Source organism: Opisthocomus hoazin, chromosome 4 (assembly GCF_030867145.1).
Source record: "Opisthocomus hoazin isolate bOpiHoa1 chromosome 4, bOpiHoa1.hap1, whole genome shotgun sequence".
NCBI lineage: Eukaryota > Metazoa > Chordata > Aves > Opisthocomiformes > Opisthocomidae > Opisthocomus > Opisthocomus hoazin.
This window is the reverse complement of record NC_134417.1, coordinates 58,613,502-58,622,649: the sequence shown is the minus strand read 5'-3', so window position 1 is coordinate 58,622,649 and position 9,148 is coordinate 58,613,502. Positions and strand designations below refer to the sequence as shown.

Here is a 9,148-nt window from a genome sequence, read left to right as displayed (position 1 = left end):
GGAGCCCCGGGGCTGCGCTGGGCCGTGCGGGGACGGAACGCGACGGCCCCAGCGGCCGCTACTCGGAGAGGAGCCGGTCCTCAGAGAGCGCCCGCTCCCCGTGGGGCTCCCCAGCGCCAAGCGCACAGCCTCCCCGCCGCCGGCGCAGCTCTCCCGGCGCCCGGACTCCGACACCGCCCGCCGCCTCAGCCCGGAGAGCCGCCGCGCACGCGCCCAGCGCCGCTGCCCGACCGACGGCAGGATGCGCCAGTGAGGCGGAGGGGCGTCTCCGCCGCTGGCCAATCGCTGAGCGGCGTGCCCGGCGGGGGGAGAGGGGAGCGGGCCGCGGTGGCGGAGCGCGGCGGCGGCGGGCATGTGGCGAGCGGTGGCGGGGGGGCGGCGGCGGCTGCTGCTGCGGCCTCTCTCCGCTGCGGCGGGGGCCGCCCTCCGGCCGGAGCCGCCCCCTCGGGTGGCCGGGGCTGTCCGCCGGGGCTGCGCGGCGGCGGGAGGCGCCGGGGCGCTGCGGGCGGCGGCGGCACGGTTCCAGGCGGCAGGTAGGGCCCCGCGGCGGGGCGGCCTGGGGTAGGCCAGCGGCTCCTCTCGGCGCGCCGCCCCGGTGGCAGTCCCGTTGACTTCCCGCCTGGTCCTTCGGCCTGGTTCAGGCGTGGTCGTTAAGCTGAATCGTTCTCGAGGTGTTCTCGGGGGGCGGCTGAGGGAGCGCGTGCTGGCTCACGGCGGTGGAGGGAGCGCGTGCGCGGGGCAGGGCCTCCCCTGCGGGCGAGGCGCTGCTCGGGCGCGGGGCGCCGCGCGGCGGGGCGTCACGGCCTCCGCGCGAGCTGAGGCGGCAGCCCGGCAGGCCCGAGCGTGGCCGCGAGGCCCTCGGCGCTGCCCTGCGCCGTGAACCGGAGCCCCGGGCGAGAGGCGGTGCCTCGGGGGGAGAGGAGGGATCTCGGTCCGCGGCTGCGGGAGGGCCCGTGCCGGGTGCGGCGGCATCGACCTTGCTTCGGCTGAGACCCTCGGGGGGACGGCGTTGGTGCGGAACCGGCGTCGCCGCCTCAGCCCGGCTGCGCGGCCGGGAGCCGGTATCTGGCGTGGGCCGAGCCGGTGCGTGGGTACGTGCGGGAGCTTTGTGAGGGCAGCGGTGCCGCCTCGGAGGCGCGTTGCGCTGATGGGCGCTCGCCGAGAGGTTTCCCTCCGTGGGCCACCGTTTTAGTAGCGCGGTGGCTTGGTTACGAGCACAAGCGTTGCGCGCACGGAGCCGGTCTGGTGGTGTGGCTGTGCTGCACGTCCTCCCTAGCCGAGATCTGGCCGTGACGTTCGGTGTGGCGGAGCGTGCCTGGGGTTGTTTAGACCCTTCGTTCTCTAAGTAGGCACCAGAGACTTCACATGTGGCTGCCAGGCAAATATTTAACTTTTGTAACTGCTGCGTCTGGAGGAGCTGTGGCCACTGCTAATTTTCTGCATGTGTGACCACAGCAAACGTTGAAAGAGTGCATGAGTCCCTAAGCTCAAAGGCTTTCGTTTACAGAGATCTGATCCAATTTCATATTCCCATTCATGCATATAATTACATGTAGCTATTGTTCTTTTGTTTGGCTTTTTCTTTATATTGGTGAATTTAAAGCTTGGCTTTGTGCTGATGCTCGGTCTGCACTAACGTTCACTTTATAGTGGTAGGCATGCATTGCTGACAGATTCAAATTATGCCTTAAGTATGCACACAAGTTGCATCTACCTAATTAGGGAAAATCAGAGATAAACTGATTCCATGGTGTGAACAGAAGGTAGTTGCACTAATTTACTGGTTTCTAAAATGGCTTGCTGAAACTGTTGAAGGACTAAAGCTTTGTCTACGATATTGTAATCCTCTGTGGCAGAACAGGCTAGGAAAAAGGAGTGGCTTTACTCAATGTGAATATAAAAAGTAGTTTCACACTGCATCACATCAGCTCAATTTTCAATATATTGATTTCATCTACTTAAAGTTTTAGAGTAATTTCATCACCATCTATTATCACAGGCCTGTTGAAAAGCATCGTTCTGAAATATTTTTAATTTTGTCTGTTGTTTTAATAATGTCTGTTGAAGTGCTTGGGTTTCATTCATCTTAATTGACAAATTCAACAAGAAAGAAGTTACCTGAAAGATACTTTGGTGTTTTCTAACTCCTGTGTCTAGTGATCAAGTGCTGTTTACTAGAAGAGTGCTTAGTTCTGAACTTTGATGGTTTTAAAAATGATTTTTAAAAATCTTCAGTCCTGTTGCGTTGTTAGTATCAAACCAAACTCCACAGTGGTTGGCTTGCTTAGGCTATTATTCAGTTCATTGCCATTTTATGTCTTCTTAAGTGGCTGATTTTTGCAATTAAAAAGATAAATTACCACTGTATTATTTTTTCTGTCTGTTCCAGATGCTGTGCTTCCAGAGTTCAACATTGACTTTGTTGTAGCTCTGCTGAGGCAAGAAAATGCTAAAGATATCTGTGTCATTCAGCTACCTCCAGAAATAAAATACTGTAATTATTTTATAATTGTGAGCGGATCTTCGACACGACACCTCCATGCAATGGCACATTACATGCTGAAAATGGTAAGATAGTTCCCGCTGCACTCTCTGGGTTTTAGGGAGTGGCTTTAATATTGTGAACGGAATTTCCCCAGGATTGCCTATATAGAGGTGTACCAGGCAGGATGAAACCAATTATCTTTATGTCATTTAGTCCTGAATACATCTGGCAACTAACTGTACTTTTTTCCTTTAGCGGTACTATTCAAAATTTAGAGAATATGTTTTAAAAAGAGACCTCTCTGTATTTAGAGCAGTGATGACATTAGCACACCTTGGTGGCTAGAACAAGAGTGACGTGAAATGGTGATGGCAACTTGTGTCCACTTTTGTCTTTCGTCCAGCAAGCTTTATAGCTACTCCCACTCATTCAAAATAGCTTAATCTGACTGTTCTCAAACCCAAATCCCTAAAATTTCCAGTTCTCAGATACATCATAAGGCTGGAAAAAAGATGGCATGTTATGAGCCACAGGATCCCCTCGTGGGCTTACTAAAGCAAACTGCTAGTTAATGGTCACCATACTGTGGACATACAGGAGGAGAGGAGAAGCAGCAGCAGCCATCCTTGCGCAGAAATCTTGCACTGTTTGGCTTTGGTAGAATGTGAGCTTTTCAGTACAATAATAGAGGTCAGAATAAAAATACAGATAGAGCTTAGGGATAAGGACCAGACTCAGGGAGGGAGAAACTTTATGGCCAGAAAAGAGCCAGCTGACTCTTACCAAGTGCAGTGTGAGGAATATGACTAGCCCCCATTTCAGTCAGCTGTCTGTACTCAACCTGTAGTTTGCCTTCTCTTCAGGCGCTTTCTCACCATTCCTGACCTCATTTTTTCTTTGGCTCTTGGCTTTGCTTTCTTCCTTCCAGTCCCATGGGGTTCAGCAGTGAGACTTGAGGGGGGGAAGGAGAGAGGGGAGATGGTATTGTTTTTCAGTGCCTTTCTGAGCAGGTGAGGAGAGTCTCTTGTGTTCTCTGCAGCAACTGGTGCGTCTTTGCAAGCTAATTTTTTTCCTCAAGCTAGAAATTGTGTTAGTGTGATTTGAATGTACTAAATTTCAGTGCTTAATATGTACTGTGTTTCTTGCATAACTTGCTAGTCTTAAATCAGCAGCTCTCCGTTCTCCCCCAGACCAGGAGAGATCAGTGAATACCACCCACCCTGCAACAACATGCCTGCGCTACACCCCCCAGCAGGAGCAGCCAGATGTAAGAGCAGCTCTTTCGCGAGGGCAGAGCCTCTGGGGAGAAGTGGCGTGCTCCTGGGCATCCTGAGAAACCGGGAGGCCTGGCCACGTACTCAGTGGCTGAGATTGCCTGGCATTGAAAGCTTTCTAGGCCAAAAGGAAGCTGAAGCTTACGATGTAAAGCAGAGCAGGTGCTCGGGAGTGCTGCTGGGCAGCTGGCTAGCTTTACCATCACAGTACCTAAGACGTTATGGTAACGCATGATTTGCACTAAAATGCAGAGGTGCTCATGTGTAGTGTGAGGTCTTCCTGCTTTTCTTCCAGTGGCTTGTAAATGGCAAAGTCCCAACTACAGCTTACCCCTTTCTGTCTGGTTTTATGTTAGAGGAAGAAAGTAACACTTGGCTTTATTATAGTCTGTTGCTATGACACAGCCTTTAAAGACAAGGCTGAAGGAAACTTGTGGTGGAGATCAGCCTTTCCAACCTCTGTTACATAGCTGATGGCAGTGCACGGTGGGCTCTGGAGTATCTTGAGCAGACTTTCAGGGTCTTTGACAGTTACCTGCTTTTGAGGATACCTCACAAGCTATCTTAAAGAAAGGAGAAAGTAGAACTTGTCCTGAATTACATTTTGAAAGTTCTCCAGTCTGGTTTGCAAACTGGGGCTATTGTCCGGCAGTTAGCATTGTGTGGGAATGACCATGAACAGTTGCATTTCGTGGTAATTCCTTTCCTAGTGAAAGGGGGCTCACTTGTTAGCCAGCCATGCTGTTACAAGGTGTTATTTTGCATTTTGTCTTTCATGGCAGAAAGGACTGTTAAGAGTCATGCAGTTTCGCTCTCTGTTTCCTTGTGGCCGTTGTGCTGAAATAAATGTTGTTTGATTTGTTTTTTAGTTACAGCGTGTTTTTTTTTATTGACTGCTTCAGCTAGAAATAAAGTAGAAATTGTAATAAGGGAGCTCTGTGAAGATGCAGTTGACTTCACTCCTTTTTTTTTTTTTTTTTTTTTCTTTCTTCTTCTATTGATGCTTCTTGTAAAGAAGCAAGTAGGTTATGGCCAGATCTGAAAATGACAATACTTAAAAGCATCTAGTTGTCAGATTTCTTCAGCTCTGATGAGTGCTTTAGTTCTTTATGTACTAGGTGGGGAGAGCTGAGCCTCTCAAGCTGGCATCTGTGAAAGCCACCGTGTTGCATAGGGAACTGCTGTGGTTGCAGTTGTGCTTTCAGCTGCACGCTTCCCTGTCTCACAGTGGTTCATAGCTTGGAAACCTTGTGAACCGATCATGGTTTCCTCTCATCTTGCAATGAGCGTGGAGAGGATGCACACAACAAACAGGAGGCTGGTTTGAATGCCTTCCTCGTGGCATGGATTGAAATTTGTTTTCTCCCCACCTCCTTCCACCTGAGAAGGGGAGAAGCTTGACACCTCCATTTGTGCATCCTTAACTAGCCAGTGTAAAACAACAATGGAAGGTATCTAAAAGGAAATAAAACCTGGTGGTAGTGGCAGCTACGGGGAACCAATAACTGAAAGACTGCTTTAACGCTAAGTAATTGTATTCAGTATTTGTCTTGAGTAAAAATAGACACCTGTAGAATTCATGGGTAACTGTATGGGAATTCTGAGCATTAGAATTCCAGGTTTGATACTAGATCCCATTGACAAATCTGTACTTATTTTCCAGTGCTGCAAGTGTATATTATTCTTTTTATATGCAGACCCCAGAACCAATATGAAGTAATCTAACCCATTTAACATTTAAAACAACTCCAGACAACTCAGCAAAGTCCAGCTTATCTTTTAAATAAATGCGAAGTATTTAATTTTCTGCCATTGCTTCTTCTCGCAGTACAAGCATCGCAAAGAAGAAAGTGATCCTCATACTCAGATTGAAGGAAAGGAGACAGATGACTGGCTGTGCATTGATTTTGGTAAATATTTGTGAATCTGACAAATACGAAGGTCTGCATGAACGCTTTGTTGAAGGAAGAATCTTGCCATGAGCCCTGGTTACTGTGGAGAGTTCACAATACCTTGCTGTTTTGGAATTCCAGTTGTTGTTTGAACTCATTGAGAGACACTGCGTAAATTTTCACTAAAGTTCATTGTCACCGAGAAGAAAGCAGTAACTACTCTGCAGTGGCTAAAACAGGTCTTAATAAGTTGAAGATAACAGTAGTGGAAAGAGAAAAGCTACTTCAGGCAATTTTCTCAGGTTTATATAATACTTGTTTGGGTGAGTGGGGACTCTGCTGAGTGGCCTTTTCCACTGTCTAGATCATACCATGACATGGGTAAAACCTCAGTCCTAAGAAACTGAGTTTAATTCTTTATTCTACAACTGTGAAACTCCCTACACAAGCATTTCTCCTTCACGTCTAGCTCTAGCATCTCTCCCTCTAACCTGGTGTTTTGGCTTAAAAGAGAGCATTGAGGGGTGAGGAGCACTGCAGCCAGTGATGTTAAGCATTGTTTAATTTACTGCCAATAATTTTAATAGTTATAACTGAAAACCAGTTGAAATTTGGAGGCATAACTAGGGAAAAAAGGTGCATTAGAATTACACTGGAATTAACGTTCTCTACTATTGTTTGCACAGAATTAATGAAAACCTATAAGAAAAACCTTACTATGTCAAAGTTTGGACCTGTTCCATTATAAAAAGCACTTGAGAAGTGAGAGGAAAATTACTTGGCTATAGCTGAATGTTGCTAGTAGTATAGGATAGCTGAAAGAGTCCATCTGTAACCTTAGAGATGGAACTCTTTCAACTAAAATTTCTTTTGGCTTACTTCTCTTCTGTCCCGTAGAAGTCGTAACTGCATTGGGCTGGAGTCTTATGATAGTGTTTTAATTTAAACCAGAGTATCACCCCTCTCATTGTGCTGGCTGTAGTCTTTGAGTCTGTTGAAGGACTGACTGATTCATAACACTGTTCAAGAACTGGAATTTAAGAAGAGACCTCTATCAGCTGACGTGTTGTATCTAGCCAGAATGGGGCTGGAAGACTTGAACTCGTTGTGCAGCTGGAAGTGTGGTAGTGCTTTACAGTTCATGTGAATTTATTGTGAATTTCTGTTCTGTGCAGGTAGCATAGTGATACATTTCATGCTGCCAGAGACCCGAGAGGTTTATGAATTGGAGAAGCTGTGGACTCTTGGTTCCTATGATGACCAGTTAGCACAGATGACTCCACTGTCATTGCCAGAAGACTTTATATTTGGACTGCCTCCTAACAGCAATGATCATCCTGAGACAAGAACTTAATGCAGCTGCTGAGTGGAAAGAGAAATGAGCATGCCTTCAGCGACCTGAGACATACAGTCCTGATAACTGGCTTAACAGTCACTACAGTTGGTAGTACAAAACAGTCTGTTTATTGGATGTGCCTAGGTAAAGTTCTGAACAAGCTGCAGAAATGATCAAACTCACAGACTCATTAAGGTTGGAAAAGACCCTTAAGATCGAGTCCAACTGTAAAACGTCAAAGAAGGAATCCTAAGGGAGCTTCCTGGGGGAGTCACTGTCTCAAGGGAGTCTGCAGTGAGAAGAGTGGGGCAGAGGCAGCTGCTTGAGCAGCTTACCCTGAAACTAATGCTCAGCCTCTGCAGTAATTGTTTTTGTAATATCTTTGAAAGACCTGCCTGTAGTGGCAGCACAGAAAAAGACTTGAGTGCTACAAGGAAAAACTACGTGAAATAATACAGTTTAGATGAAGCAAGTCGTGCTCTGAAGAAGGAGAGAAACCAAACGTGTTACTGAGCACATAAAAGCCAAGAGCAGCAGTGACAAATAAATGTGTCTTGAGTTAACAGTAAGTTGGTTTTTTCAGCCAAGGTCAATCTGTTTTTACTACTACTAATAAAAAAAACCCCTGAAGAGCTTCAGTTCTGTGTCTTCATGGTAAAACATTCAGCTCATTTTAAGCATGCAGTTAGCTCCTCTCCTAGTTTTCCTCACCTCATTTCTGGAGAAAAGGACACTGAGGCAATGTGCTAAAGCAGCGTAAACCTTGAACTCCTCTGAAGCAGGCAAAAACAGTTCTAAAGGAAGCCCTTGGACATGGAGCAGTACTTGCTGCTAATGGACTGTTCAGCACTTTGAGAAGTTGTTGTGCAGTGTGGTCTTGGTTTGAGTACTGCATGGTCTGATAACCAGTTAGAAGAGCCTCAAGATGGTAGCAAAACTTGCCTAGGAGAATCACAGAATGGTAGGGGTTGAAAGGGACCTCTGTGGGTCATCTAGTCCAACCTTCTAAGAACCAAGATGCTTTTCCCCGCTACAGGACAAGACTCATCACTAGTTTAGGACCTCTTCCTTCTGGAGAAGCTCACTCTGCCATGCATCAAGAAGCAGAAATAGTAGAGCCTGAGGGTACTCACCTTCCACCCGTAGCCCCACAAACTACTTCAAGCCCTGTCTGTATCCCTTCCCTGCACAGCAGCTGCTGTTTGTAATGCTCAAAAAAAGTGACCTTGGTTTTTGTGCCTGTGGTTGTGTTGTTTAGGGGGAAGGAGGTATGTATATGTGCATTTGGTAGGTTTTTAAAAAAAAGAAAACACCATACACAGAGAAAAACCTCTCCCTTGTTTCAGACTGATCATGTTTTCTTGCTGTGCCTAGCCTCTGTTCTTTCAGGAATAACTGCCCTTGAGTTCACCTGATCTTTAACACCAGGCAGCAGATACTTCTGCAAATTAAGCAAGAAGCATTTATTAAATGTAGTTAAACTATGGAGATAACACATCTTTGCCTGTGATATAAAGGTAGTGGTGGTAAGTCTGACTGCACAGAAATATTTTCAAAATGCTGTATGATACTTGTCAATAAATAGTACATGCGGGGGAAAAGATAACCTTGGCTGTCTTACCGAGCAATGGGTTCTAAATCAGGCATTTCATCCTGGGAGGGATACATAGGAGTGGCTTTGGATCATTCCCTGGAACCACTTGCCTTTTACTGCTGCTGCTGGAGGTAAGAAACACCCGATGGAGAGAGGCAGGTTCAGCAAACGTTACCCCATTATATGAACCCACATAGTAACCAGAACCGCACGCCGTGTCCTGCCTCAGGGCGCAGTAACAAAAGGAGCACCCAGACAAGAAGAATTAAGAGACAGAATCCTAGCCTGTGAACAGACTAGGGCTCGTATAGCTGGAGAGGGGTAATAGTCTGTAAGACAAGACAAAAAAAAATAAAATCAAATGAACTGAGGAGACAAAACCTGGTAAAATATATTAATAACTGAACTTACTGCCAAAGCACATTGTGAAAAGGAGTTCTACGGAACATCCCCTGGTTGCTATTAAATAATCAGAACTGCCAGCTCAGGAAAAGAGCTGCTTCATCCCCTGTTTGACAGAAGCAGTTGGACTCTGTGCTAAGCTCCTGCGCTGCCCCAGCCGGTTAC

The 9,148-nt window shown here is 47.1% G+C and overlaps 1 protein-coding gene across 1 annotated transcript; it reads left to right on the top strand.

Annotated features, from left to right (window-relative positions):
• The first annotated feature begins 352 nt into the window (after positions 1 to 352).
• On the top strand, positions 353 to 8,593 carry MALSU1 (mitochondrial assembly of ribosomal large subunit 1). Its single transcript, XM_075419162.1, has 4 exons — positions 353 to 533; positions 2,390 to 2,568; positions 5,588 to 5,669; positions 6,827 to 8,593. The coding sequence occupies exons 1-4, from the start codon at positions 353 to 355 to the stop codon at positions 7,003 to 7,005; spliced, it is 621 nt and encodes a 206-aa protein (XP_075275277.1). The 3' UTR covers positions 7,006 to 8,593.
• The last annotated feature ends 555 nt before the right edge of the window (positions 8,594 to 9,148 follow it).